The sequence below is a fragment of the Saccopteryx leptura genome, chromosome 3, assembly GCF_036850995.1.
Source record: "Saccopteryx leptura isolate mSacLep1 chromosome 3, mSacLep1_pri_phased_curated, whole genome shotgun sequence".
NCBI classification, from domain to species: Eukaryota; Metazoa; Chordata; class Mammalia; order Chiroptera; family Emballonuridae; genus Saccopteryx; species Saccopteryx leptura.
Window position 1 is genome coordinate 369,670,034 of NC_089505.1, and position 24,125 is coordinate 369,694,158.

The following is a 24,125-nucleotide window of genomic DNA, read 5'->3' on the forward strand; positions in this document are numbered from 1 at the left end:
AGATCTCATCCTGCTTGCTAAGCTGAGGCACACAGGCACGAATGCCCCTGTCCCCGACCAGTGCCTGTGGGCCTAGCACTCACGGCTCCTTCTGCCTGGACCTCACCTCATCCAGAAATGCTCCCCTAACAGCATTTAACAGGACCCCCAGTGGGTCCTTTGTCCCCAACACCTGTCCGTCCTGAAGCTTTGTTCACCGGTTAACCACCTGACCATGCACTGGAGCCCCCTCCCAAGCTCCCCCCCCCCCAGTGATCACTGTGAGTCCCTGTGCCCACCGGAGTGCTCTGCACGTATTTGCTGAACACGTGTCGATGACATCACAGAGACACCAAGACAGTCCGAAGGGGACCCGCCCTTACCTGGATGCCAGCGTGACTACACAGGTAGAAGTCAAACTCGGTCGGGTGGGTGATCTTCGTGTCCACGGTTGTGCCTGCTGGAATGTTTCCGCTCTTCCCGACCTGTCCAGGGCACAGCCAGGTCAGGCAAGCAAGCCTCGCCCACACTGCCTTCCGACGCGGCCCTTCCCAACCCGACCGAGGGCGGTCCCGCTTTGAGGTCTCCCAATTGGCCGATACACTTGCTCAGGACGAGAGCATTAAAATAAAACCACAAATGCGAGCAGCAGAAATGACTTCTCTCTGAAGTCTACACTGTAGGACAGAGGTCCACAAACTTTTTACACAGGGGGCCAGTTCACTGTCCCTCAGACCGTTGGGAGGGCCGCCACATACAGTGCTCCTCTCACTGACCACCAATGAAAGAGGTGCCCCTTCCGGGAGTGCAGCGGGGGGCCAGATAAATGGTCTCAGGGGGCCACATGTGGCCCGCGGGCCGGCCGTAGTTTGGGGATGCCTGCTGTAGGACCAAAGTCACTGAAGACCCAGCTACCGCGACAACAGCGGCAGCTGCCCCGCACGCGGTTGACCCGTCCCCCAACCCGCCACCAAGTCACTGACTGCTCTGTGAACTGTGCTCCACTTCAAATGTGCACACAAAACACAGGACCCCACGGGGCCTCCACAGCTCCAGATAGCGTTCTTCTTGCCAACCTTTTGTACACCTGCAGATTTGTTTAAAAAGTGAGATATTTGAAGATGCTGCCTCCTCTGTCTCCCTTCCATGTCACTGTCTCAAACTTGGACTTCATTCCCACACACTTCTCTCTCTGCTTCACTTGTAAGCCTCCGTCGGCTTTCAGTCGTGTTCCCCTGCAGGTGTTAAAACTGTCCACGTGCCACATATATACACAGTATTCTGCTACTCGCTATTCTTGCTCAATATTACAATCTTGTGATGTATTATTTGTTGGATAGTTTATTAGCTTCCATCACTTATGTAGAATACCAAGATATGAACACATCACAAACTTCCCTCCTGGTAGTGAGTTAGACAAGATTTCTGCTACTAGACACAACAGGCGTGTGGATTTCTCCAGAGCAGATTTCTGGAACGGCCAGACTGCATTCCATGTTACCTCAAGAACCACCAAACTGGCCCATCAGAATCAAGAGAGGCCCCTGCACAATGATGCATCTACTCCATGCAAGTGCTATGTGCTCTGCGGGTCAGTTTCGCTGACCCTCCCAGTGCTCTCGGGCCCAGAACGGCAGGGGCACGGGCCTGGAGCCAGACTCTGTGCTCCTCGCCATGTGGCTAGTGCTGCCAGGCTAACTTCAGAACATGAGTTTCCTCCTCTTTCCCATTGTCTGAAATACTGGGTATAAGATTATTCTTTGAGCCTGACCAGTTGGTGGTGCAGTGGACAGAATGTCAGACTGGGATGCAGAGGACACGGGTTTAAAACCCCGAGGTCGCTGGCTTAAGCCTGGGATCATAGACATGACCCCATGGTCGCTGGCCTGAGCAAGGACTTACTTGGTCTGCTGTAGCCCCCTGGTCACAAAGCACATAAGAGAAAGCAATCAATGAACAACTAAGGTGCTGCAATGAAGAATTGATGCTTCTCATCTCTCTCCCTTCCTGTATGTATGTCCCTACCTGGCCCTCTCTCTCTCTCTCTCTCTCTTTCTGTCAAAAAAAAAAAAGAGAAAAGATTATTCTCTGAAGGTTGGGCAAAACTTGCCTCTAAAAATCTTTAGATTTACCTCATAAAATAAGCTAAGTAGTTCCCCCTTTTCCTGTTCTCTGTCACACTCTAAAAGGATTTTTAAGAAAGATTTTATTTATTGATTTTAGAGAGAAGGAGGGGATAAGCAGGAAGCATCACCTCATAGTTGTTTCATTTCAGTTGTTAATTTCTTGCTTGTTGCTTTTCGTATGTGCCTTGACCAGGCAAGCCCAGAGTTTCGAACCGACGACTTCAGCATTCCAGGTCGATGCTCTGTCCACTGCACCACCACAGGCCAGGCACGATGATCTAATTTTAAGATTTTGGAAATGCTTGCCTGCAAAACTTGGCCTTATGCTGGGGACTGGCTTATCCTCCTGAGCTGCTTTAGGTAATTTCTGTAACTCTACAAACAACTGTATCCGTTTCTTCTAAGGTTTCCAATGTACTGGCGTAACGTAGTAATATCCTACTGTGACTTAAACCAGTGTTTTTCAACCACCAGTCCACAGGCCGATGCCAGTCCATGAAAGAGTTAACCACCCGATGCTGTACGAAGATTACAGACCCAGTAGCAGATTGGACTGGCAGTTGATAGCCACTGATTTAAACAACATAATACTCCTGAAATTATAGTTCCCTTTTTGCTGCTAATATTGTTACAAGTCTTCTCCTGCTGGGTTTATCTATTCTCAAAGATCCTTGTGTTAATCTGCTCTATTGCTTCTTCATTCCCCACTTCATTATTTCCTGTCCCAGGAGGGACGGGGGCTGTAGAAATAAACTGACTTTGAGCCCTCTTGTCTCTGGGCAAGGGGGGTTAGCAGGCTGAGGAGGGAGGAAGGGAGGGAAAGGAAGGAGGGAGGGAGGAAAGGAAGGAGGGAGGGAGGGAAAGGAGGAGGGTACAGAGGAGGGTAGGGAGAAAGGGGGGGGGGAAGGAGGGAGGAGCCCAAACATAGCAGCGCCTCAGCTGACCTGGGACTGAGCTCCGTGTTTCCATCCTTCCCACACCTTCGGGCTTCTCTGACGAGCTAAGTCTGCTCGCTGACCTCCAAGCACGGCTTTAGCTGCACTGCCCAAGGTCTGATACGAAATTCTTGTTTTTGTTCCGTTCTGATAATTTTGTCATTTTTATTCTCTTTACATATTAAATGCATGTGCTACTTAGAAGTGAACTTAAAATCTCAAGCTTCCTTAAACTTCTTTTTCTATGTTGATTTAAAATGTAATTGTATAACGACCAAAAACTGAACTCTGTAAAACACCGAGGTTTGGAAATCTGCAGCCTCTCATCGCCTGGCACGAGGCCACCGTCCCCACGCCTTCCCCGTGACCCTGGCGGCCTCAGCAGGTTCTGTCTCTCAGGTCGGCCTGTTCGGGCTGCTCTTCCAACACCCGGTCGTGACCCACGGGCTCCTTTCAGCGTAACAGCACGTGTTAACCCTCAGGTCTCAGGTGGTGGGTCTGTCCGTTTCTGTTTGGAATTCTGTTTTTGCTTCATTTTTTTCTCCCTTGACGTATTTTTCGGTCGCAGTGTGAGGGACACCCACGCTCCCAGCGGTGCCTTCTTGGTGGATCCCCCGTGGCCGTGACACAGTACCCCTTTTCCTGGCTGTGACTCTGTATTCCGTCTCCCGGTTAGCTGGCACAGCCGGCAGGGGCACCGCCGTGGTGGCAGCGGGCCTTTGTGCCGTGCCTGCCTCCGGCACTCCTTCGGCACTCCTGGATGTGAGCCCGCTTACTTCTGGCCCCGCTGTGACCGAGTCGAGGGCTGCTTCCTGTGGGAGGGTCTCTGCTCTCGGGCTCTGCTGCTTTAGGCGGTGGGGATGACTTGTATCAGCCCTGCTGAGCGCACGGGACACACTTTACCTGAAGACTCCCCTTTCCTCGACTGACAGGAGGACTGCCTGCAGCCACACCCGCTCACCTTGCTCCTCCCTCACACCCTCCTTCCTCGGAAGGCCAGGGGCGTCCACAGAGCCCAGGCGCTGCCCCGCCTTACCTGCTCCCAACCCACGGCCAAGCTCCCAGAGGTACCTCCCAGCCCCCAAGTTCAGGCCATTCTGCCGCACTCTTTACCACTGGCCGTCACCGTGGTGGCTAGCTAGCTGGTTCTTTTTCAGAATGTCTTTACCAAATAAATGACATCTCCTGCCTGGTCCTGCCCAGACCTGTGGGATTCACCGGTCCAAATTCTCCCCACACAGAGGACAGCCCTTTTCTACTGCCCAGGGCAGGGTCCCCACAAAGGCCCTCCGAGGACAGTGTCTCCCTAGAGCCTGGGACCCAGCAGTCGCCATACGCACTCCCCCTGAGGACACACACCCGCTCGTTCTTGTCCGTGCAGAAGAGCCGCGTGTGGTGCCTCTTCTGGACCACGATGAACGTGATCCCCGGCTGGTAGTCCTTCTCCAGCTTGATGCACGCCTCGCGGATGGCCAGCAGCTCGTGGTGGAGGACCTGAGGCAAACGAGACACACGTGGGCACTGTTAGGGACCTTCCTGGGGTCTGCTGTGAGCTGGAGAGAAACTCCTTCACAGCATGCAGCGTCTGACAAACACTTGCAGCTGAGTCTTCTAGTTCACCAGCTCTTAGGCGCTGGGTGCCTTTGCCTCTGCCTTCCTGAGCCTATTTCTTCATTCACACAATGGAGTGAATGAGTCAGGTTTCATGGTTCAATGCTTTAAATGAGATAATGCAGAAAAGTAATTAGCACGCCATGTGGACCGTCCCAAGTGCGCACAGCAGTAACGAGGCACCACGGGAAGTTCAACACCCTGCTGTGTGTCTCGGAGAAGAGGCGGCTTTAGGAGAAAACACACTGGCTTCGGAGCCAGACGCAAGTCCAGAGCCTGCTCTGACCCGAGGGCAGCTCTCAGCATGTCCTCCTGCTGGGGGATCTCCTGCAGCATCAGGTCCGGGCCCCACACCTCACTCCTGCCTCCCTGCTAACAGCTCCCGGGGACGCGTGTGTTGGGGACATAGTGGGAGCAGAGGCACAGTCATCGGCTAGTGTGGACACATGCAGGGTATTAACCTCCCAAGACTAAGGGCAGGGTGGCTCCTGGCTGCCCACAGGTCACCCTGACCTGGAAGGGTGGCAGCTGCTTCCAACCGGAACATAACTGCCCGTTCCTGCCCATCCACTCCGACTCCTACTCCAGTGCCCCTGTGAGTGTGACAGTGCCCGCCTTCCAGACCACCAGCCTTGTAACCCTCACGTCCCCCAAGATGCTGCCCCTCTCTCCACATCTGAGCAGTGGGGCGGGTCCTGCTGTCCCCTGCTTTCTCAGGGCTCCCAGCCGCACTCCCGGCCCCGCTGTGGTCCTCGGCCTGCCGCTGCACACACTGCTCCCCCTGCGCTCTGAGACACGACCCTGTGCCCGCCCTGCAAACCTCTGCCTGCACAGTGTCTCAGGCCCCACGCCTGGCACTCACTGCTCACCCTGCGCTCTGAGACACGACCCTGTGCCTGCCCTGCAAACCTCTGCCTGCACAGTGTCTCAGGCCCCACGCCTGGCACTGCTGCTCCCCCTGTCTCTGCCCTGCCTGGGCACTGCCGGCCCTGTGCCCAGCCTCCCCTGGCCGCCCTCCACTCCGTGACCAGGCACACCCTGGACCAGCACGTAAGTCCTTTTCTGTAGAGACCCCGAGAGGCTATTCTACACGGCGGACAGGCGGCTCTCAGACACTGAGAGCAGAGAGCAGAGCTGAGAGGCGGCCCACCTGCTGGAACTGCCCCTCAGACACGCCGTCCCGGTAGAAGATGATGCGGGTGGGCTTGAAGCGCGTGGACTTGTAGAACTGGATGAGCAGCTCGCGCACCATGGCGGCCAGGTCCTGGATGATCTCCTGGCGGTGCTGCTGCACCCGCACGGTGGCGCAGTAGCGGTTAGGGTGGGCGTCCATGCTGCCCACGACCTGTTGGGCATGAGGCACGCTCGTCAGGAACCCCCCAAACCCTGACCTGAGGCAGGAGCTGCCGCCCGAGTAATGACCTTCGGCCTCCCTGACCTGCCTCGTGTGTGAAGGAGACAGACCTGGGGAGACTCGGAGGCCATGGGGTACCACGCCCAGCCCAGGGGCTCAGAGAGTGCCAACATTATCTGACTAGGCTGGAGAAGTGAGGGCAGGACGCACGAGCTGCCCAGGGCAGGAAAACAGCCAGCAGGTGGTTTCAGACAAATGGCGGATACCACACAGCTGGACGTCACTCTGGAAGTCCCTGCTGGGGAGGATGGGCACGTGCCACCCGGACCTGGCGCTTCCTTCCCACCCCTCGGCCTTGGCTGCAGAGCACCGGGATGGCGCCTCCCATCAGAGGGTGCAGCCGTGCTCCCTGCCTTCCACGTTCAAGTCCACGCTGTCCCGGCACGTGTCGGGACAAAGGGCCACAGCAACGAGTGTGCTGCCTCCCGGAACTGTGGGCTCTGGGTACAGATGTGAGGCTGAGTCCAGCCCCCAAGGGATGGGGACGGGTGGCCAGGTGCTTGGCACTGTGACTGTCACCTGTGGAACAACACCGGCACACCCCCTCCTGGACCAAACTCACAAAGTGAGGAGAAGGAGAAGGACTTCGGTTCAAGCCAGTGCCCACTTATTACAAGGAGACAGTTAATAAGTTACCTTTAGGAGACTGAAAGGAGGTGGGACAAGAGAGACAGACTTTAACTCTAAACTGTCTCATTATTTTCTGTTTAGAATTCTGTAATTAAAAATAGAAAAAGCGTGGCCTGACCTGTGGTGGCGCAGTGGGTCAAGTGTCAACCTGGAACACTGAGGTTGTGGGTTCAAAACCCTGGGCTTGCCTGGTCAAGGCACATATGGGAGTTAATGCTTCCTGCTCCTCCCCCTTCTCTCTCTCTCTTTGGATCTTTCTTTCTCTCCCCTCTCTAAAATGGTAAGTAAAATCTTAAAAAGATAGAAAAGGTCTAAAACGAGGAGCAGCATCTGCCCAGGGGGCCGTGAGCCATCAGGCACAAGCTGAGCTGCAGGTGAGGGCCTGCAGAACGGGAGCCCCTCCTAGGGGCCCCTCACGGGGACAGATCTGGCTCGGGGTGGTCTGGGGCTCTGGACAGGGCCAGCACACAACTCTCACTGCTTCTCAGACGGGTCTACCGGCCGGCAGCGTCCCTCAAGTGCCTATACTCTGAGAGACTCCGACTTCATCCACTGCAACCTAGTGAGCCTCTGCTTTTCAGGAAGAGACGCCGGCCCTATGGCTGCTGTGTGAGTGTCCCCTCCCACGGGCAGCTTGTGGAGGGACGTCACCCGCCCAGGGCCCAGTGGAGAGCACCGACACTCACGGCAGCGATGGAAGGCTTCTTCCCGTCCCCAGCGGGCGGGTGGGTGACATCAGCCCCCAGGAAGATGACGGGCTGCTGGAACACGGGCGGCCTGCGGAGGGAAGCAGAACGGGAAGGCCGAGGCTGGGACCCTGGCCCCTTGGACCCTGGCCGCACCCCCCCCGGTCCCAGCACAGCCACTCCTGCGTGGTCAGGGACTGTGGTTTTGTTCTTTAAAGAGCCCTTCTCTTCCAATGACACACGGAGAAAGCCCGCCGCTAAACGGCATGGTCTGAGACCTGCTTCGGAGGAGCCCAGTGGGGTGTGGGGCAGGCGGAACTGGGACGAAACCAGGTCAGGCGCTGGCGGCTGCCGAGGTGGGGCCAGGAGGAGAGGGTTCCCCGCCGCACACGCTCGAACGTTTCCAAAATGACATAAAAGCAAAAAGGTCCCCCTGGTTTGTTACTCCACCTGAACGCACAGCCCCACCCCTCCAAGGTCATCACTGATACTCAGGGCGGGGGCCATCCTGGGCAGAGCACCCCTGCTCTCTGCCCACCAGATGCAGCAGCACCCCAAATCCTGACACCCAAAATGCCTCTGGACACTGCCACCCGTTTCCAGGGGCCACACCGCTCCAGCTGAGCAGCACTGCTGAGACCCCTGCCCAGTTTTTACAACTGCCCCCAGCAGACATGTGCCTGCAGAGGCAGCGTGTGCAGCCCTGGGACCTCAGCTCCGGTCAGGCGAGGTCCCCGCAGGTCCCCACACGACCTCTGTGCTCTCTGCAGCTTCCTCTCTGTGCCTTACTTTCCTCTTCTGAAAACGGAGCTGACACCGTGTTCACCCTCGGGCTGTCCTGGGGACAGACTGAGCCTAGGCCTGTCAACTGCGGTCAGAAGGCCTGGCCCACTGCACGCCTGGGAGCTAGCTGGTGTCGCTGCCGCTGTCGGGATTACTGTCTTCCTGGCCCCCAGCAAGCAGCCCGGTGCTCCTGGGTGGGGATGGAGCGAGGAGAAAGTCACCTCAGCGGGACTCCTGCCAGACAGCACGCACCTGGAGCCCCCCACCGCTGCGCTCAGGACCCCCACCCGAGCTGAGGCTGTAAGGGGGAAGGGGTGCAGTCCAAGCATGTCTACCATGTCGGTGTCCACAGATGTGGGCAGTTCCCCCTGCGACGGTGGTTCGAAGCAACCTGGCAGCCCTGGGCCTCCCCGGGGACAGCCATGGCTGCCTGCCACTCCCTGTTACTGCCGTCTCCGTGTCTGTGCAGAGGGGGACAGGCTGGGAGGGGAACCGGCCCACAGACGTGCTGACTGTGAGCTGCAGGGGCCCCTGGACGCCATCCTGCCCACCAGTCTCTCTGCACCTCGAGTGCCCAGCCCATCCTCGGCAGCAAGAGGAAGGGCGCAGGCGCCCGCCACCACGCTGCGCTCTGCCCGCTCGCCCTGCGCAGCGCCCGCCCCGCAGCCTGCACCTGCTGCTCCTCCCCGGCTCCGGACGCTCCCAGCATCCTCCCTGCACTCATGACTCACAGCCTCAGCGGGCAGACCGCCCTGCCTCCGGGCTCCACTCTCCTCCCACGGCCTCCTCATTTCCCTCCCTCGCCTGGAGAGCACCTGTGGCAAAGCTCCTAGAATCAGCCGAAGAATCTACTGCCTTCATGTTCTCAGGCCCCTCCCAGCCAGGATGCTGGCTGCCATGGCAACCACACTCCTCTTTCCGAGGTCACCAACATGCCCGCTGCCCAGCCACTGGCCCAGCCTCAAACAACCAGCCCCTGGGGTTGAGGACCCAGCCCACTGGCCTCCTGCCTCTCCCCTCTCCTCAGGCACCACAGTCAGCTCCCCACCCCTATAACCTCTGACCCCATACTCACACATCCTTCCTGTCTATCCCTTCCTGAGGGATGTCACCAGCCTGGTGGCTTTAAACACCACTTCTATGCCAGGACCCTCAATCCTACACCCCTGCTACCACACCTGTTTCTCCTCATCCATCCATGGTCTCCCTTCGGAGGCCCACGGAGGCCCCCCCCCCAGGGGATGCTCCCAGGCTTCCGCACCTGTGAATGCTGCCCTCTCTCTCCCCAGGCTTCCGCACCTGTGAATGCTGCCCTCTCTCTCCCCAGGCCGAGGACGGGGGCCTTGCATTCATCCCTGACTCCTCTTTTCCTCACAGCCCAAACCAGCTTGTCTCTCAAGGCCACAAGCACTCTCCTGGGATGCAGGAGCCTCTCATCCCTGCTGCACCTGGAGCTGCCCGGCCTCTGCGGACAAGGTCAGCAGGTCATCTTCACTCACGAGCCTGTAGGCCGCATCCTGCCCGAGGGCACCCTCTGCCCTCAGCCCTTCCATGCAGCACCTCCCAGCCCTCCTGGCGGCCCCCAGCGCAGGGCCGAGCCCGTGTCCTCTGTCCAGAACGTCTGCGCCCAAGTGTCCCCTTGTTTGCACCCTTGGGGCCTGCTGTTGCCCAGTGCCACCTTAGAGACCTTCTCCATGTGAACCCCAGGTCCTCATCCTCCTGAGCTCCTGTCACTGCTGCTCCCTATAAAGTCACACGGGGACGCAGTTATGGACCCGCTCCTCCGGGTCCTCCACTAGGGGGCTAGGGCTCTGGTCCCTGTGCTCACGGCTACGGTCCCAAGTCCTGGCACACAGCAGGCACGCAATAAACACAGCACCTGCCGACTGAGGAAGGGCGGCTCTGCTCGCCACCACGCTCAAAAGTCCTCTGTTAATCCCACAAACTGAGTCAGCCCCAAGACACCTTGTCACAGAGCCAGCTCCCAAGGTCAAGCCTTTCAGACCCTGATCCGATTCTTCCCGCCTGACCGTGCCACGCAATAAACCCAGCTGGGGCTGCGCAGTGACCACCCGCCGCAGCTGGGCCGGCCTCACCTGCCCTGGGGCAGCAGGATGTTGTTCACGCCTCCCAGCTTGACGTTGATCTTCAGGCAGAGGTTGGACAGCGTCTGCGGCGTGGTCCTCTGCACGTTCTTCATCTGCACGCACTGCGTGGCCATCCCCAGCACCGTGTCTCCCACCCGCTTCACCTCGGCTGCGGAGCAGAAGGCAGGTGTGAAGGCCCCGGCCCCTGCGCTCTCACCCCGCCCGCCCCTTTGGCCGCTGCAGAGGTCAACGCCCACATGTGCCCTCCCTGGCAGCCTTGGCTCCTGGCCTATCTGCTCGGCCCACCTGCAGCCAAGCCCAGGAGAGAGGGGCCAGGCAGGCGGAGGGGAGTCGGAGCCTCGGGGCTCGAATTCTGACTCCAGCACGGCCCGCTGGCCTTCCCCACCTGCCAGAGCCTGACCCTCAGCCAGCCAAGGGGGCCCGGCTGGCGCAGCTCCGTCCTTGTGCAGCAGTGACAACCATTTCAGGGACCGATCCAGGGTCCCAGGGCAGTACAGAGCCCGGCTGGAACCCAGGGTCTGGCATTCCTGGGGAGGAATGCCACCTTCCACCAGAGCGCCCAGGACTAGAGCAAATACTCGCGGAGTTAAAAATAGACACACTGGAAGCCTGCACACCCCCGGCCCATGCCAATCTGACATCAAAGAGCAAGTCAGGCCCACACTCTCTCTCTCTGGATTCTTTCTCGAAACAGCCGGGTTCCTGAGGGTAGCCGGGGATTCTCAAGGGAGTAACGGGCTGGGATACCAGCGTGAACGTCTTAACTTCTGTTTGGATTCAGAACCAGTAGGGAAACGGGTTTCTCCACATCTGCAGTCTGCGCCACCAGACAGGAGGCAGCTGGCAGCAGCAGCCATGTCGTTCCCTTGGCTCTGCCCCCACGGTGCCACACACCCCCAGGGCCTCAGTCCTCACACCTTCCCCACAGGAAGCCCATGCTTCCAGCAGACCTCAGTGACAGTACAGTCCCTGTACTGACATCACCTGCCTCCCAAGAGCAGCCCAAACGGAGGGCGGGGGACACCACCCCGGGGCTTGGTAAGTTTGAGCTGAAGGAATGTGCAACTGCCTTTCTGGCGTGAAGGACTTTGGTGACCTTCCAGAGAATTCTGAGGCGGGCACAGTAATTACAGAGGACCAGGTCACAGCAGGAGCTGATGATGATCTCTAGTGGATGGACTACCTTGTGAGCAATAAATGACTGTCCCCATCCAGACAAGACCTGTGTCAGGCAGCTGACAAGACAACGGCACACACACTGGCATCCAGGAACTGTGGCCTCACGAGACTAACAGGGCAGCCCGAGCCTGCGCTTGGCCGTGTCGAGAGGCCCCTTGTTGTCGTAGCGCACGAGTGAGTCAGAAGGGGGCACCTCCTCCCTTCAGTGTGACGAGAACACACAGGGCCAGGCTGCAGAGGGCACCCAGGGAGGTCACCCGGCTCCCGAGGGCCAGCAGCCTGGCCAGGGGCCTACCGTAGACAGGGGTCTTGCCCGGCAGGATGACGACCACCAGCTGCAGGCCGGTGTACGTGTTCTTCAGGTGCCGGAACATGGGCTCCACGCTGTCGGCGCCCTGGGCATACTTGCAGAAGCACGGCTGGCCCTGGATGGGCATCCCTGCGTCTCTCGAGATCTTTCTGAGCTGCTCCGTGAAGGACCTGGAGGAGCAAGTGCACAGCACTGAAAGCACTCCGCGTGCCGGAGAGCTCGGACCGGCCCGAGGCCCCGAGGACAGGGCACAGCTGTAGCAGACCCAAACCCAACCCATCCTTACTGAGGTGGGGGTCTCAGCTGACAGAGCCACGCTACCATGCTAGTTCCTGAAACAAGGGTACCTGTGCTACGCCTACTTGTACGTTCCTGGAAGTCACGGCGGCCGTGTCGCTACAGTGACACAATGTCAAGCAGCACCCGTGCCGCCTCACCAGCGAGGACACTCCTGCCCGGTGCCCGGTGCCCCGCCGCCGCCCACTCGGACTCCTGCCCGGTGCCCTGTCGCCGCCCACTCAGCGGGCCTGCCCAGCCCGGCTCTGTCTGGACACACCCAGCACACTCACACCGTGAATGCCAAGCCCAGTCAGAGGGACACCACCCCTCTCGTGTGTACGGACTAGAGACTTGGATGACATCATGGAGAAAACAGGACAGCCACGGCTAGAGTAAGGCCAGCAGCTGCCGCCCAAAGGCCCCATGAGTCAGAGGGGCGGGTGGGGGGGGGCTATTTTAAGCTTAGAAGTAAAAATAACGTTGCCTTCTACATGAGGGTGAAGATACTCCAGTGCAGCCTAGCCAGGTAGCGTTCAGGCCCTGGCCCGCGTATGTGTACACGTCTGTGTCTACGTCCCCATGGGATTCTGCCTCAGACCACCCAGCTCCAGGCACAGCAGAACGAGGGGACCGAGGACAGGCGCGAGGGGCGGGGCCCGGGGCCCCAGATGTCGGCTCTCGGTGCTTTCTGGAAGCGCGGCACTCAGAACCACCGTTGCCGGCGTGCTTATCGGCTACTATGCAGGCTTTGCCTTCTCCTGCCTGGTGGTTTGCTTGGCAGAGAAGCCGAGCGCCGAGGCTGGTTCATGGTACTGCTTTCAAAGCGGCGGCTGCCCAGGCCCCGCCTTCCCGGGCTGCGGGGGCCAGGAGAGGACATGCCGACCAAGTTCTGCTCCTGCGTCCCTGTCCCTGTCCCCCGGGAGCTCTGATTCCTCTCTCTGCCCGGGAAGTGAGGGACACCACCCGCCCCGTCTCTGACCACCTCTTCCTCATCCTCCTTCATTTTCTCCTTCTCACTAACTTAGACGTATGAAGTTAAGTGTTCTTAGAAATAAGTTTAGTTCACCAAATCCAATTTTGATTTTTGCCTCTAATTTTCACACTCACTCTCATTTGCTGTTTTGTTTCTCATCTAACCTGAGCTGCCTCCCACAGTCGCTCCAGCAACGGCCCCGAGAAGCAGCGTGGAGGAGCCCGTGTGGCCTGTCCCAGCGGCTGCTGCGCTGTGACCAGGAAAGGCTGCCACCCCGCCACCAAAACTGCGCCCACAGCCCCAGTCCCCGGTCATCGCCAGGGGCCTGTCCCACCAGTGGCCTTACTTGAGGTGGACCTCCGTGCACTGGCGCTGGGGGGCGAAGCAGGCAATGGCCCACACCTTGATCTCAATGCCCGTGTGAAACTGCTTGTTCCTCATGTCCCAGACGCCCTGGACAGGGGTGGCAATCGCCTTATTCTGCAAACGGCAAGAGGTTTTGAGAGAGAAAAAATGGGGAACATGTTTCTTGGGCTTTGCATTTTGTCACGATCCATACTGCTACTGGCCCCCTGACCAGGTGGGGAGGCTGAGAACTGAGTCCTTACGGCCCGTCTCTGACCATCCGGCACTGCAGGTGGTCCACAGACAGCTGCAGGACGGGCGAGCGGATGGATGAGTGGATGGGACAGATGTGTGGGTGCATGGACAGATGGACGGATGATGGAGGAACGGATGGATGGATGGATGGGTAAAGGAAGGAAGAGGTGAATGGAAGATGGATTGCTGAGTAAGAGCACTCCCCTCACCCACTGATGAGGACGGGGCAGCCATACAAAGGAATGCTAGCAACAATTAAAAAGAGTGAGCCTCGTGTTACTTACACACGAAACCATCCCCAAGATTACTATGGGCTCTAAGAAAAAATACTACATTAAAAAAAAAAAGCAAGGGGCCCTGGCCGGTTGGCTCAGTGGTAGAGCGTCGGCCTGGCATGAAGAAGTCCCGGGTTCGATTCCTGGCTAGGGCACACAGGAAAAGCACCCATCTGCTTCCCCACCCCTCCCCCTCTCCTTCCTCTCTGTCTCTCTCTTCCCCTCCCGCAGCCGAGGCTCCATTGGAGCAAAGATGGCCCGGGCGCTGGGGATGGCTCCTTGGCCTCTGCTCCAACCAGAGTAGCTCTGGTTGCGGCAGAGCAACCCCCCCCCCCGAGGGGCAGAGCGTCGCCCCTGGTGGGCGTGCTGGGTGGATCCCGGTCGGGCGCATGCGGGGGTCTGTCTGTGTCTCTCCCGGTTTCTAGCTTCAGAAAAATACAAAAAAAAAAAAAAAGCAAGGCACAGTAACGTATTTAACAGGCTATCTGCATAAGATGTGAAAAAAATATATGAATCACCCTTGGGTGATTTTACAAAGGAGAAACACAACTGCCTCCTGGGAGCAAGGACTTTTTCCTGTAATTCTTTTGTACCTTCTGAGCTTTAAAACATTAGGAAGAAAATACTTATATTTTAAAACACACAAGGAAAAAAAACCATAGAAACAAAACTAAACCTGCTAGTGGTCCTGAGGGTCACCAGCCCTGAGCAAACGCTCCCCCAGGTAAGGTGAGGCCAGGGAGGGCCTGCCCTGTGTGCTCACGGACGTGCCTGCCAGTGACCGCTGACTGAGGCCCCAGGTCCTGCCCACCCACTCCGAGACGCTGTGCTCTGCGCATCCAGAGGGACCAGCCACGACGAGGGAGGGGCCCCTCTCGTGAGCTCTGCGGGGGCTTGGTGGTCCAGACACCGAGAGCAGCTAGAGAGCCAAAGGGCCCAACCAGACAGACACCCGAGTGACGAGCCGCTCCGCCTGCTACCAAACATCCCCCCAAACCCAGAAAAGCAGCGAGGCCTCTGGGAAGTCCTCTATCGCTGGCAGACTGCCCATTAGACAAAGAATGCTTCTGAAATGTTCATGGGTTCACAAATGATATTTGCATGAGTTTTAAAAGAGAAAGGTTAACTCTGAAGCACTACAAAAAGGGCCATGGAAACTCCAGCCTCCGCGAAGCCCGCTGACCCTGAGGCTCAGACCTGGCCTGTGAGGTCAGCACCTCTGGGGACGCTGCCACCCCGACCAGGGTCACATGCTGCTGCTCCACACTCAGGGCAGACACACCCGCACACGAGTCCCCCCTCCCAGAGCGCGTACCCGGCCCCCGTAGAGGATGGAGGGGGGCTGCAGGACCCGCCCGGTCACGTCTGTCATCTCGTCTTTGACCAGGATCCCAAACTCCCGGACATACGGGTCTGTGTTAAAACTTGCGCTTCTCATCTGGGAAAGGGGAGAAAGACAAGACGGAGTCAGAGGTGGTCGGTGCTTCTTCCAGAAGACGGTAGGTCGAAAGCAGCTGGGGTGGGTCCCTTGCCCTGGGCACCCTTTACCGATGGGCATCGCCACCCTAAGACTGGCCCCAAGGACATGACACTCACCAGTTTGCTAATCTCTTCTTGCCGATCGGGCGCTGACCTGGCAGTCGCTCTGATCATGGTTGAGGTCTGATTGTCCGTCAACTTTTTTATACATCTCTGACCCGCCACAATGTTACAGACCTACGAAGAAGGCACAGAATCAAGGCATCAGCACAGGGAGTGAGGGATGGGGGGAAAGGGGGCAGCACAGGCTTTGCCTGGGACACACCTGGTCCCCCCACACACACACCGGCAGTTCCTGAGACGCACGAAGAACAGCACCCCTGCATGTGCTGCTCAATGGCCAGCAGAACCCCTAAGTGACCCTGCGTAACTCAAACCCAAGTCGGGAACTACACTGGTAAAAAGGCATAGCCTGAGACCACCCACGAGGGCGACTGTGCCCTCAAAATGCTGGAACACAGACCTCCCTGCCCATGGGACGGAAGCCTACCTCTGGACCACGGCCCTCAACACAGGCATCGTGGACAAGCCCCGTGAGGGTCAAGCACAGAGAGATCAGCACTCGTGTTTGCTCCAGCGTGGGATCTCCTCCCACACAAGGGATTTTCAAACAAGCCAAGAAAGTTTATTCCCTGAGCACTTGCTATCCTGCACCAGGGACCTGCTGGGTGTACAGCACACGCTCTCGTCTTCGCACCCGAGAAGTACTAAACCCATCTTACTCCCGGGGAAACTGAGGTGTGATGCTGTCCTTCGCCTGCAGAGGTCCCGCTGCGGCTGGAATGTCGCCATGTAGACCCGGGAGCCCTGGACCAGCCCCGGACCAGCCCTGCAGGGGTGCGCAGGGGCAGACTTGCCTCTAGGGGAAGGTAGGTGTGTTTCTGCTCCTGTCCGACTTGTAAACACGGGAGGTGGGGGTAGCGCAGAACCAGCTTGTGCCTGTCCTTGAAGTACTGGGCCACTGTGCACTCCACTGTCTGCCCACTCTCCTGCTGCAGCGGGAATCTAGGAAGCAAAGAGGTGCCCAGGGCCTGTGGGCACAGGCGGCAGAGCCCGACTGCCCAGGGCTGCTTTCCTGGGTCTGCTTCCCCCGGGCTTGGTGACTCAGGGGGCAATTGATCAAGAGCCCCCCAGGGCCACAAACAAACATGCCCTCTGGGTCATCTGGAATACTCAAATCCCTGACCCAGGGGTTGGGAACCTATGGCTCGCGAGCCAGATGTGGCTCTTTTGATGGCTGCATCTGGCTCGCAGACAAATCTTTAATAAAAAATATAATAACAATAAAAATATAAAACATTCTCGTGTATTACAATCCATTCATTTCCTACCGCTCATGTTCATGGTTGTGGGTGGCTGGAGCCAATCACAGCTGACCTCCGGGACAACACCAAATTTTTATTGGATAATGTGTAACATACACGGGTTGTTGTATGGCTCTCACGGAATTACATTTTAAAATATGTGGCGTTCATGGCTCTCTCAGCCAGAAAGGTTCCCGACCCCTGCCCTAACCTTTCATTTTATCTCTGCAGTTGAGAAATAAGAAATGCTAACACGCCTACAATATGCAGCAATCCGAATCACACATGTGCACACAGGGGGTTCAAGGCCAATGAAGGGAAGCCAGATAGAAAGGCCGAGAGGCTTCCAGCCGCCCACGGACCACAACTGGCTCTGAAAGCCGGTTAGTTAGGAGCCAGGGGTTTCCAGGGCCGGCCCCAGAGAACCCGAAATCTCCCAGGACGGATGAAGACAGGGAGGTGCCTGGGGCACCCACGGCCACTCATGGGTGGGCGGAGGCCAGAGAGGCCGGTATGGAGGTTGGGAGCAGGAACGGACGGTGTCCCCAGTGCCCACGTTCCATGGAATGACCACAGAATGAACCAATCAGTGCTCACAGGTCCCACAGATCTTACGGTGCAGATCAGGGGTCACATCTGTCACTGCTCCCCAGGGAACACTGAGAACCCAGGATGGCACCCCATCCTCGTGGCCCGGCTGCTACTACACAGCTCTGGACACCAAACTGGGAGTGAAGCCAGGGCAGAGACAGCAGAGGACAGGCGGGCCATGCGGGCGCGTTGGCGCGGGCGCGGGGCTTGGGGGAGGAGCACCTGCAGATCCACGCCCCGTCACACGGCTCGGCAGTGAGCCCGTACCGCACCCTCCTCCAGGTGGGGCCCGTATTTCGTGTAGTTAGGTGGTTTGGAACCCGCTGAGCTAATGGTAAGCTTTGAAATTTTAAAACTGGATTGAAGTCATTTTTCCCAGAAGAGTCGCTGTTCCCAAGCTGGGGCCTCTGGCCGACAAGGGAGGGTCAGGGGGACACGTTCCCAAGCTGGGGCCTCTGGCCGACAAGAGAGGGTCAGGGGGACACGTTCCCGAGCTGGGGCCTCTGGCCGACAAGGGGGGGTCAGGGGGACACGTTCCCGAGCTGGGGTCTCTGGCTGACAAGGGGGGGTCGGGGGACATGAGCCCGAGCTGGGGCCTCTGGCTGACAAGGGAGGGTCAGGGGGACATGAGCCCGAGCTGGGGTCTCTGGCTGACGAGGGGGGGTCAGGGGGACACGTTCCCGAGCTGGGGCCTCTGGCTGACAAGGGGGGGTCGGGGGACATGAGCCCGAGCTGGGGTCTCTGGCTGACGAGGGGGGGTCAGGGGGGTCTCTGGCTGACGAGGGGGGGTCGGGGGACACGAGCCGGGGAAGGTGATTACGTTTGGTGGCTGGCGGGCCGCCGGGTCACATTGCAGACGCGGTACTTCCTCTTCATCTGCCCACAGTGCGTGATCTCCACCTTCAGACCTGGTGACACAGAGCAGCCCGCCTCAGGGTCAGGGCCCAGCCGGTACGGAGCACGTGGTCCGCGTCCCGACCGTCGGTTTCCATAGGAACTGCTGCCAGCCCCACGCCAGGCATCCTGGAGCAGCAGGTCGGGCCAGGCTCACCCACAGGGATGCCTTCCGCCCCAGCGACCCCAAGGCCACAGAACACTGTTCTTGAAGAGAGGGGACCGTGTGGGCTCCGTCCGGAGGCCAGCGTCAGCCGCCACAGCTTCCTGTGCCTCTTTCAGAATTATTTTTAGCAACAAGTGCTGCTCACGACCTTCAGACGCCCTTGGGAAGAACAGGTGCAGAAGGCCAGAGCCAGGTATTTGAGCCTGGACTGCGCGTGCCCGAGTGGCCATCAGGCAGAGCGGGTGTGACAACGCCAGGGCTGTGAGGGTGCAAAGCAGGAACGAAAGTACCCTGCGTTCCGGAAGGCCACACGACCCCGACTAACTACGCTCTGCTCTCGGGAACTGAAGTCGATGCCAACCCTCCCTCACCCACAGACACAGCCATTCCTCTGGGACGAGGGCATTTCTTCTGCTCTGTTCAGGGGTCTGTCCCACCGCTGTGCGGTGACTGCTCCTCCCTGCCCAACACCCACGCAGGAGTCAGAGCTTGCGCCGGGCGGAAAGGGCAGGCTCATGCAGGCACAGGGCACGGGGCAGTTACCCACCTTTGATTTCTTTGGTAAACTTGACCCTTTGGGAATCTGTCAGAGGTTTTTGTTGTTCTTCAATACTTTTAAAATCCAAAACTTCACAAACAAACTCAATTACTGGCTGTGCCTTATAAAACGCGGTTGCTGAGACTGAAGGCAGGAAAAGAGAGACAAGGCAGGGACGTGACCCGGGGGTCCCACAGGGTCGCCTGACGGGGCCCTCTATCCTCACTCCCCGCAAAGTCCCGGGGCCTTGGGGGTGAGACAGAGCTGCGTGGTCTGTGCCTGGTCCCGGCTGCCTGGCCCTCCCTCCCGCCAGGGGCAGCACTGCGGGCTACACTCACCCTCTGAGAAGAAACACTAGTGTACAACAAACCCCAACATCACGACAACCACAAAGGCTGGATCTCACCTCTCTGGTGTGGACCCCTGAGGTTTCCCACCCGCTGCTGCCACACAGGAGGCAAGGGACCTGGCAGTGGGGTGCCCACTCACCACCCCCGGGAAAACTCAACCCGGGCCCCGTGGACGCAGCCCCAGGCCCCCTGCCCACACCTCCAGGCTGGGCCCTGCAGGTGGCTCGCTGCTCTGACCCAACAGGCAGGGGAGACAGGCCAGGCGTGACGCAGCCTCTCTGTCTGGACAGGAGCTGTGTTTAGAGCTGGCCACTCGGGCCTCTCTGTGGTTTCGTTCCCCCAGCGAGCGCTGCCTCACCCCACAGTGCAGACTCGGCTCTGCTTACCGTCAATGTTTAGCATCATTTTCCAAAGAGAAGGGCGGACGGACTGATGGAAGCCAAACCAGACCTCTCGGCCCCCGCCCAGGGGGTTGGAGCAGCCCTCGGACGCGGTGAAGAAGGAGCGGCCCACGGGCGTGTACCTGCAACGAGACCCCCGAGACCCCGCTGACTCCCAGGCCACAGCTGCCCGCGGCCACCAAGCAGGCACGTCCATAACTGCCTTGCTCTTCTGTGGGAAATGCTGTCACTAGGCGCTGAGAGGTGCAGACTTGGGGACCCAGGGCCTCGCCACAGGGACAGCAAGAGATGTTTCTACACATGTCACAGGGTGGAAACATGGGAACATGCTCCTGTGAGCCAGGCCTCCAGCTCCAGCGCAGGGACACGTGGCCACACTGAGAGAGCCGCCAGGACACACTCTGGCTGCAGGTGGCACCGGAGCGCTCCAGGTGTGCCTGCGTGTCCCGGGTCCCCGAGGCCGTATCCCCACACTGTCATGCTCACGGCCACCCTCATACCACCCCGTAACAGCATGTGGCCTCCTTCCAGAACCGGGCAGCAGGTATGCCTGCACAGATGGAGGCCAGTCTGCCACGTGCAACTGCAGCGGGGCCAACGGCTGGACGGCCCAGCCTCACGGGTGCGGCTGCCTGTGGCCAAGGACCGTGTCCAGACCAGCACCAGACCTCCATTCCTGTCTCACCAGAAACCACAGGGAGGGGAGGGGCCAGGGCCTCGTATGGGGACGGGAAGGCCACGTGAGAGGGTCACACACCCTGGAGGGGCCACCTGAGGCACCAGCAGCACCTGCTCCCGGGATGTAAAACCACCGAGGACCGCAACGGGGCATCGTGTATCCCGGGGGCCTGGGGCGAGTGCCAACGACAGCCTGTCCTGCAGGCACCCCGACAGTCTGAAGACTGCAGCCACTAGGGCTCCCCTCGAGTCTCGCACGGCGCTCCAGCGCCTTCTCTCACACTCACGCAGGGACAGAGGGCGCCTGGCCCTCCCCTCGGACCTGACCGTCTGGCCGGCCCCGGGAGCGGTCGGTGTGGGGTTGCGTCTCGCTGTCAGGTGGCACCTTCCCTTGCTCGTCCATTGTTCCTGAGGCTCAGTGTGCCACGCACGTGGCAGGAACAGGCCTTGGGAGTTCGTCCAACCCTTGCCCAGCCAACCGGCAAATTAGGAGCCATTAGAGGGTCCGCTACCCTCTGTCCCAGCACGCTCAAGGGCGACACTGCGCAGTAAGAAAGTGATCCCGCAGAATAAGACAGAAGTTGGAAGCACACGTGGTGTTCCCTGCAGCCCTGAAAGGCTCCTCCCATGGGGGAAGCTCCGTCACGTGCGGAGCCTGGACACCAGGCCCGTGACCAGTCCCTCCTGCGAAGGGACGTGGAAACAGGACTGCGCTCACGGCGCCAGGCAGAGTCACAGGACCGCCTAGCGGACGAACACAAGGAGGGAGGTCACCTTTCTGTGCTCGGCCGCAGGGGCCGGAGAGTTTTCTCCTCGTCAGCACCGCTGTTATTTCCATTATATGAGCCGACAAGACCACCACCGCCTGCCTCCGGGAGCCAGCTCCCCTCACACAGAGTTCAAACGCTCCAGGTGACGCTCGAGGTCACAGGCCGACGGCCCCTGGCCGTCAGGCTCTCCGGCCCCCAGGCCTGGACGGTCCTCACCTCATGGAGGGCAGATGTCTCATGACCACGTCGAGGGCCTGGATCGTCTCAAAGGGGACGCTGGGCAGCCGCCCCGAAAGTGCGTCGTGTAGCGCCTGCAGGCTCACGCAGGACACCCACTTGATGGACACCTTGAAGATGCGGTCCTTCCCTTCTCCCGGCAGCGTGACCTCCAGCTCCACCTGCGAGGGACGAGGGCACACGGTCATATCCCGGCTTCCGCCCGGCGGGGCTGTCGGGAGGCCCGCGGAGGTCAAGCCTCAGTCAGTCCCTTATCCAGGCACACGCGTGGGCACGCACGCCACGCCCTCACGCCCACCAGCACGGTGACGACAAGGCCTGGGACGCCCCCCTTCCACGCACGTCTAGTGCGTCCAGTGGCGAGACACCACACCCTGCAGGGGCAGCGCCCGCCAAAGGAGACATGGGTGGGGAGTGGCGGGAGGGCACAGGCTGAGGTGCTCCTGGGCTGCTCTCGGGGGTCCCGTCTCTGGGTCCCTTCCGAGTCCACGGGCTAGCTTCACCGGGACTAAACCAGGGACAGAAAGCCGTCCCAGCAGACGTGTGATTGGACCAACAGCAGAATGCTCACACCTGGAGTCGAGACGGCCGTGCACCCCACAATGCCGGCACCTTGCCCGTCCCGTTCAGCGAGGTCACAGTCGGACGTGGGCAGGGGGTCGTGCTGAGTGAGGTAGTGGCGGTGGGACCCCACACCGGCCCTGCCCCGGGCGGGCAGCTCTGGCCAGCTCCAGCACCAGGACGGAGGACCCACGCCCCCATCCTGAAAACCATACTGTGTCCTGCTAAAACGGACCCAGCAGTTAAACCAAACCTGGGAGCAACCGGTACGACTTCCTCTGCCTCCTGTCCTAAACACCGAGGGCTGGCGGGGTGGTCGCTCGGCCTAACAGGACAGACCTCCTCCCGCAGGGGGCCTGGGACGAAGGCGGTGGGCGAGTGTCAAGGAAAGTGAGTCGGAGGGGGTGACAACAGCGGCTCTCCTGAGTGAGGGCTGAGGGACACGGTGCAGCCACCTGCCCCACCCAGCCACCAGCGGACACTGAAGGGTCCTCTCACCACAGAAGTGCCCACAGGACAAAGAAACACTTTACAGAGAGAAAGCACACATGAGAGAGAAACGATGGCCCCTGGCTACAGGATTACAGGACTAGACAAGGGCGACACCTCACTTTAGTCTCAAACAAGAGACTCCTCTGCATATCACGAGTATCTGCCGGAGCCGCACAGATGAGGGTTGGGGTGCAGTGCAGTCAGGGGACCCAGGCTCAGCAAACAGTGTGGCTTTAGGCGGGTTCCCTAAACTTAACCCAGAAAAGGGTGAGGCTGGTTGGGACTGCACTGAGAGACGCTGGCGCCCGCCAGGTGATGGGCAGAGCATAGGCAGGGCTCCTGCGGGCACGGGGCAGCAGCACATGGGCCAGGAAGACAGATCGGGTCCCTGAGGCCAGGAGCAGCAGTGAGCAGTGGTGTCTGCTGAGTGCCTCAGACCCTGGCAGCTCAGAGTATGATTCTGGACCAGCAGCTGGTCTAGGAGCTGGTTAGAGACGCAGACGCCCCAGAGGCCCCAGGCTGCAGGAAGCACTAGGAAGGGTAAGTTCTTCGGGGGGGGCGGGGGGCGCTCACATTCAACTCACACAGGACCTGAGAGGCAGCTTCTACACCATCTCCCCAAGATGCAGCTGCGGTGGCTTACGCAGGGAGCCACCACAAGGAAGGACAAAGCAAGGACTCAATTCAGACCTTCTGTCACCCCAGAGGTATCCCCTTAATGTCTACAGGGATGTGTTTCAATTCAAATAGCATACAGTCCCCCCACCCCTTCCGAAGGAAAACATCCCTCTCCCCTCAGTGTGTAATTATAAATATTTACAGACGAAACTGTGAATAAACTCAAGCTTTTCTTTCTAATACAAATTAAACACAAAGCTTTATACTCAATCAATTTCAAATAGCCACCGGTGACTTTGCACGGGGCATTCCTCCCGCGCTGACAGGCCCAGGGCCCTGGTGTTCCCTCACATGAGGACACTGCTCAGCTGCCCCGTGCCAGGCAAGTGTGCCGAGTGTGCCAGCGCCACCTCTGAGGATCGCCGTGGGCCCCTCCAGTCCAGACCCCTTATCAGCACCAGCCTCTCCTCTTATCGGGCCCCACAGCTCCAGGCCAGAACCGCCCGGCCTGCTTGCCGTCCAGATGGGCAAGAGGAGCTGAGCCCTTTTAAGACGATCATTAAAATGTAAAAGAAAAGGAAGAAAGAGCTTGTGGTCACTGGACAGCAGTGTGAGACCCTCTAAGCTCTGAGCTGTAGCCCTCCTCAGGGACACGCTCTAAGAAGCTCGTCCTGTGGGTCATTCTCCCTGAGAACCAGCTTTTCCACTCTTATTGGGCTTGATAAGTTACTTTTTTTAAAGTTTGTATGAAGATTATTTCTTTCTTTTAAAGGTTTATTTATTGATTTTAGGGGGGGGGAGAGACAGAGAAACAGACAGATGATCTGTTCCTGTCTGTACCATGACAGGGGATCGAACCTGCAACCTCTGCATATGGGGACAAGGCTCTGACCAACTGAGCTATCCAGCCAGGGCTGTCTAAAGATTATTTCTGAGCTGAGTCTCTGCTCCCCTACTTATAAGAAACACCCTGATCACTCTGGAGCAGCCCCCCTGCTGAAAAACGCCCCCAAAAGTGACAACTTACAGGCAGAAACTTGACTACTTTTTAAGTAAAGCCATGATATAAATAAGATAGTAAGAAAAGGAGACTGTGCC

The 24,125-nt window shown here is 58.9% G+C and overlaps 1 protein-coding gene across 3 annotated transcripts in view; it reads right to left on the reverse strand.

The window, feature by feature from the left end:
* AGO2 (argonaute RISC catalytic component 2) overlaps positions 1-24,125 on the reverse strand; it is a 94,657-nt gene that overhangs the window by 13,999 nt on the left and 56,533 nt on the right. For all 3 annotated transcript variants that reach the window (XM_066379575.1, XM_066379576.1, XM_066379574.1), the window contains 14 exons: positions 21,336-21,517; positions 19,657-19,793; positions 18,930-19,064; positions 18,143-18,230; positions 16,285-16,432; positions 15,485-15,604; positions 15,204-15,326; positions 13,360-13,493; positions 11,747-11,931; positions 10,261-10,420; positions 7,382-7,472; positions 5,802-5,996; positions 4,400-4,534; positions 363-464 (listed from right to left, as the gene is read on the reverse strand). In XM_066379575.1, coding sequence (XP_066235672.1) covers positions 363-464; positions 4,400-4,534; positions 5,802-5,996; positions 7,382-7,472; positions 10,261-10,420; positions 11,747-11,931; positions 13,360-13,493; positions 15,204-15,326; positions 15,485-15,604; positions 16,285-16,432; positions 18,143-18,230; positions 18,930-19,064; positions 19,657-19,793; positions 21,336-21,517 — 1,935 coding nt within the window. The remainder of the gene's footprint in view (positions 1-362; positions 465-4,399; positions 4,535-5,801; positions 5,997-7,381; positions 7,473-10,260; positions 10,421-11,746; positions 11,932-13,359; positions 13,494-15,203; positions 15,327-15,484; positions 15,605-16,284; positions 16,433-18,142; positions 18,231-18,929; positions 19,065-19,656; positions 19,794-21,335; positions 21,518-24,125) is intronic.